This window comes from Amblyraja radiata, chromosome 15, assembly GCF_010909765.2.
Source record: "Amblyraja radiata isolate CabotCenter1 chromosome 15, sAmbRad1.1.pri, whole genome shotgun sequence".
Taxonomy (NCBI): domain Eukaryota; kingdom Metazoa; phylum Chordata; class Chondrichthyes; order Rajiformes; family Rajidae; genus Amblyraja; species Amblyraja radiata.
In genome coordinates this window covers 58866592-58871674 of record NC_045970.1, presented here as the reverse complement: position 1 = coordinate 58871674, position 5083 = coordinate 58866592, and the positions used below count along the sequence as shown (strand labels likewise).

The following is a 5083-nucleotide window of genomic DNA, read 5'->3' as shown; positions in this document are numbered from 1 at the left end:
CGTTGGCGAGACCGCACGTGCGATGTTCTCCAGATCACAATATGTTAGCAATGATACCATTCATATGGGGAATGGCAGCGTATTAATAACAACGTTTTTGCCAGGACTGGAGACGTTCAATTCCGAGAGAGACTGTATAGGTCAGGATATTTTATTTCTCTGGAGCGAACGATGTTGTGAGTAGACATTTCAAGTTTTGAACGCTGTCACGAGAGGCAATATAATCAAGACAGGCGTCGAAATGCCGAATTGTCTTCCAAATGAAGAGGAATAGAGATTTAGTAACGTTGAAGACTCGGACGTTAACTCCAGAAACTTGCGCCTTGCACAAGCGGAAGGTGACTTGTTGTTCTTCGATCTTGGCATAGAGTTCTAGTATCATACAGCGTGAATAAATAGTCCACCGGCCCTAACTGCCCACGATGACCAACGTACCCCATCTGCACACCCCATATGCCTACGAGTGGCCCATAGTCCTCTTAACATATCTTATCCATGTACCTGTCGCAATATTTCTAAAACGTTGCGACAGTACCTGCCTGATCTAGCTCCTCCGGCAGCATGCTCAATACACCGGTAGTGTAGAGAAAGCTGGGTGTTTACATAAAGACTCAGATAGGTTGGGAGAGTGGGCAGAGAAGTGGCAGATGAAATATTGAGTAGCAAAGTGTGGAGTCGTGCATTTTCGTAGCAGGAATTAAGGCGTAGACTATTTCCAAAATGGGGTGAGAATCCAGAAATCGAAGGTGCAAAGGGACTTGAGTGGTAGTGCAGGTAATTTGCAAATCGAATTGGTAGTAAGGAAGGCAAACGCAAAGCTAGCATTTATTTCAATAGGGCAAGAATACAAAAACAGGTATGTAATACTGAGGCACTTTCAGGTACTGGTCAGGTCGCTTTTGGAGTATTGTGAGCAATTGTGGGTACCATATCTGAGGAAGGATGTGCCAGCTCCGGAGAGGGTCCAGAGGACGTTTACAACAACGATCCCAGCAAATGAGTCGGTTAAAATATGATGAGCGTTTGAGGACACACGCGGGAGTTTGGAAGCGTCATGGGGATCCAAATTGAAACTTACAGAATAGTGAAATGTTTGCATAGAGTGGACGTGGAGAGGATGATTCAACTAGTTGGAGAGTCTACGACCATAGGCCATAGCCTCAAAATGGAATGGCGTTCCTTTGGGAAGAATGAGGATGAATTTCTTTAATTAAATGGTGGTGAATAAGTGGAGTTCTTTGCCACTCCAGTCTGTGGAAGCCGTCAATTTATACATTTGAGGTAGAGGTCGATGAATTCTTGAATAGTACGAGGGGTTATGGGAAGAAGGCAGGATAATGGGGTTGTGGGGGAGAGATGGACCATCCATGATTAAATGGCGGAGTACATTTGATGGGCCTAGTGACCTAATTCTGCCCCTATCACTTATGACCTTGTGATCACTTATCAACACATGCTGCGATGTAATATTGTATTTGCAACCTTTCTACTGCTCTTCCCAGACACTATTGAATTCACTTGACATATACCCAGTAATAATATTTTCCTGGATTTCGCTAGGAGCTCTTCTTCAAAACAAACGAGAATTATTCCCGTGCAGCGGTCTAAATGATGTAAATCACGTGGTCTTTTCTAGTTTGGTGTGAATACAATTGGAGACAGCAGCAGCATTAATATATTTCACCTGTTGGCACTTCATGATGAAAATGATAAGAAAATATAATGCATAACGTGCCAAATGACCAGAAATAAATGTCAGCAACGAATGTCCTTGATCAAATAGTTATATTTTGAGCGATGTTTTTATCAATAAAACAGACAGGGGGACCGCATGTGCCGTTATTCCAGCTATTAGGGCGAAAGCATCGGAATGCGTTGATAATGCATTGATGTGGAATTACTTGGCTAACCTCACATTAATTAAGTGGCTAACCTCACATTTACCCACATTAAATTGCTGCCATGCATCTCCCCACTCACCCACCCTGTCGAAGTCATTCTCACCGCATCCTCCTCACTGTTCACACTGTCACCCAGCTTTGTGTCATCTGCAAATTTGCTAATGTTACTTGTGACCACTTAGGTGGGAGGTAAAATTGTGTAATTTGTGTAAACAGTATTGAATGTATGTTTAGACTCCGAGAATGTCGGATGGGGTTTTGGAAGGATCATGTATTGCATTTATTTATTTCTCGAATAAACTATATATTTTTAATTACAAAAAACTTGACGCACTACGACTGGTTCCACAATTTACAATAATCGCAGTTGTTTTCCCCATAGTCGAGGTCTGTGAAGGCGGAACCATTTCCATGTGAAGACCCAGTCAAATGTTGCGATTTCACAATTTATGGCTGCTCCTCCCCAACTGCCCTGATATCCACTCCACTCCGCGAGCAGGTGAGCGAGAGTGCATTCGAATTATCTTTCAATCTCCAATGGGTTGTTTACATGACGGACAACAGGTTGTATAGTTAGCATATTCGAAAAGATGAATTGTTGGCCATTGTTAGCTTATATTTTCTTTGACTTTGGTGATATATTTTGAATGTGAATCTCAATATTAATTTTAATCTGAAACAACCTGTCCGCCTGAACCTCTCGGGTTTATGGTAATGTTACCCGTTGGTAGCAATAATGTTTATGCATTTTGCATAAGTGTATCATAAATGTTAATCAGCTGCTGACTGTTCACGTGGTGGAGGCGACGCTGAAACTACACAGAGTGAACGGTGCGCGGTCTAATAATGTTTCCACTGGAGGCAGAAATAAACCGCCCTACTCCTTGACCACGAACGGAATCCAGGCAGCAGCGGTCGGCGCGCAGAATGCAGATCACCAGACCACTCGATATAATGCTGAAACTCATGGAAATTCCAAACCTATTTTGCCGGCTAGCTGTGGTTAAAGTTCAACAATCACCCAGCTGCACTCTTTATAAAAACAAATCACACATTTTGGCGGCACAGTGGCGCAGCTACTGCCTCAAAGTTTCAGAGATCCGGGATAAATCCTGTACTCGGGTAATGTCTGAGTGGAGTTTTCCCGTCTCGCTGTGACCGTGTCGGTATCGTCAAGGTGCTCTGATTTCCTCCCGTATCCCAAATACGTGTGGTTTGTTTAGGTGAATTGGCCTCTGTGAACATGCACCAAGTGTGCAAGGAATAGATGGAAAAGTGATCGGGTCATCGATGGGCGGCGTGGACTCGGTGGGATGAGGTCCTCAGGAATTAATTTCATAGGCCAAAACATGGCGGATGGAGGGGAGTGGAACTGAAAACTGATTGAAAATGGCTCCTTACACATCCTTCTGGCTTTGCGTGTAATTTACTTCATATAGAAATCACGTGCATTTCTCAATGTAAACATCAAAACATCGTAATAACTCTCATTTTCTCGACACGGCCGAAGCGACTGCACATCTGTTCACTGCCTGTCGCCTTTCGAGGGATGCCGTTAATACTGTGGTGTTTATTTTTAGATTCATGGCATCATAGAGTCTTACAGCGTGGAAACACACCCTTCGGCCCAACTTGCCCACACCGGCCAACATGTTCCATCTACACTAGTCCTACCTGCATGCGTTTGGCCCATATCCCTCAACATCTGTTCTATCCATGTACATGTCAACGTTCTTCTTAAACTTTGCGATTGTGCCTGCCTTAACTAGTACCTCCGGCAGCTCGTTCTATGCGCCAAGCCCCCTTTGCATGAAAACGTCACCCTTCAGGTCTCTATGAAAACTTCCTCCCCAATCACCTTAAATCTATGGTCTCCGTTTCTCGATCCCCCGAATCTGTCCAAGAGACTCTGTGAGTTTACCCGATCTATTCCATTTGTGAATATGCACCTTATTATTGTTTCGTTTAACAATCTCAGGCTTCGCACCTTCACTACCGGTTACAAGAACAAATATGCCTTCCTCAACCACGGTTTGTTCAAGCGGATGCGACTACTCTTGGGGGGAAAGCTGGATTCCGGCTACGTTTATTTCAATTGGCTGAGACCCCTCTGCCCACCCACATCTCTGACTCCATCACTGGGGGCACAGGGCAGTGACAGCGAACATCCGGAGACCAGCTGACGCTATTTGACTGAGAAAACGCTCCAGTTTGTGTCTCTTCAAGTTTGGAACTCAGCTAGTACAGAGTGAAGGGGTAAAATGCGTTTCATCGGCATCTGTGTTGTGTGGGGAGCGTTTCTGACAGGTAATTCTGGATCAATATTTTCAGTTCCCCTCGCCCTCCTCAGTGAGATTTTGGCTTGAGAAGTGCAATCTCATGGCACTCCGGTGTCTGTTACTATCTCAATATATTTATTTTACAGTCACGATTTACGGAGAATCTGTCACACAGCCACTGCCCTCGGCGACGAAGACAAAAGGAGAAGCGGTAACTTTAACCTGTAACTATGATACCACATGGACTGGATATGGTTTATACTGGTACCGACAATATCCAGGCATGCAGCCCGAGTTTACTATGTTGAGAGACACCTACAACAATGAAGATAAGGCCCAATACGCTGACATTCGTTTCTCCATTGAGCTCAATGTCGCGCCTAAGTTCACCAGCTTGAGTATCTCAGGGCTGGATCTCAGCGACTCTGCAGTCTATTACTGCGCACTGTGGCGCACAGTGATGGAAACAAGTTAAGCCCCTTACAAAAACATCGCCTTTTTCTTGCTCTCTGCTCCGCTGATGCGGTTGGATGTGTCTGCTTTCCTGTTCTCTCTCAGTTGTCGGTTTGCTTTCATTGTGTGCAGGTGTCCTGGTGGTTTTATTGTTTCCAACTGCGAGCTGCTTCTCCGGAATCCGTTTCCATAACATTAGCCCCTAGCTTTAGAGAATTACAAGAGCTCTTATGACAGCGGGATAGAATATGTGACCAGAGATCTGAAATGTGTGTTCTGTTTCACTCTCTCTCAGTCCTGGATAACCTGTTTAATAACTGTAGAATTTTCTGTTTCAATTATAGAAACGAGGGTGTCACTGGATGGAGGATGGACTGGCCCGGAATTATCACAATTACGTTAACCAATTCCACTTCAGCGACACCCTGACAGACTTTCTAATCTCATCTG

At 44.4% G+C, this 5083-nt stretch overlaps 1 gene segment (V, D, J or C); it reads left to right on the top strand.

Annotated features, from left to right (window-relative positions):
- The first annotated feature begins 4162 nt into the window (after window positions 1-4162).
- Window positions 4163-4655, top strand: LOC116981491. The segment is given in 2 exon segments: window positions 4163-4208; window positions 4327-4655. Coding segments are annotated over 2 exon segments (375 nt in total).
- Window positions 4656-5083: the final 428 nt, after the last annotated feature.